Raw genomic sequence first — 762 nt, forward strand, 5'->3', positions numbered from 1 at the left:
GCAGGTTGGGCATGCTGACCACCATGCGCCGGCGGGCCGCACGCCCGGGCGAAGGTTTGTGAGAGGCCGTTTTCTCGACGGCCGGTCTCCTTGGGCTCAGAAGCATCCCATTCATTCTGAAAGAAGCAACGTTTTATAGACACAAAACGACTGCCCAAGCCGGTGTTGCCCAGTGGGTAGAGCATCAGCCTGCAGACTGAAGGGTCCCGGGTTCGATTCCAGTCAAGGGCACATCCCCTGGTTGCAGGCTCCCGGCCCTGGCGGGGAGCAAGCGGGAGGCAACCAATCCATGTCTCTCTCGCACCGGTGTTTCTGTCTCCCCCTCCCTTCCGCTCTCTCTAAAAGCCAATGGGAAAATAGCCGTGGGTGAGGATTAACAAAAAACGACTGACGAGCCAGCCTAGGCTCCGCGGGTCCCCCAGGGCGGTGTCCCGTGTCCAGTCCTCGCACTCGAGGGGGAGGCTGAGCAGGGCAGTGAAGGCTGGGAGGCCGCAGCCCCCAGAGCCCGGGGCGCCCACGGCGCACGGGAAAAGCACCGTGAAAATGGGGGGGAGAGCAAGGAAGATGGGAGGGAACACAGACCCGGAGGTGCAAACACGGGGGGGGCCAGCGTGGGGGCTCAGAGGGACCCCAAATAAGCACTCGGAGGGGAGCCTGCCATGCAGCTCGTCACGAGGTGCTGAGTGGGGCCTGCAGGAACCTATGGCTTATCTGTGCCATTAACCTGACCTCGTGCGGCCGGGGCCCAGAGCCGCCCGCCCC

The 762-nt window shown here is 63.6% G+C and overlaps 1 protein-coding gene across 1 annotated transcript in view; it reads right to left on the bottom strand.

Moving 5' to 3' along the window:
• DENND3 (DENN/MADD domain containing 3) overlaps positions 1–762 on the bottom strand; it is a 36648-nt gene that overhangs the window by 14733 nt on the left and 21153 nt on the right. Inside the window, exon 11 of the mRNA XM_014549016.1 lies at positions 2–135. Coding sequence (XP_014404502.1) covers positions 2–135 — 134 coding nt within the window. The remainder of the gene's footprint in view (position 1; positions 136–762) is intronic.

This window comes from Myotis brandtii, unplaced genomic scaffold, assembly GCF_000412655.1.
Source record: "Myotis brandtii unplaced genomic scaffold, ASM41265v1 scaffold532, whole genome shotgun sequence".
Classification (NCBI taxonomy): domain Eukaryota; kingdom Metazoa; phylum Chordata; class Mammalia; order Chiroptera; family Vespertilionidae; genus Myotis; species Myotis brandtii.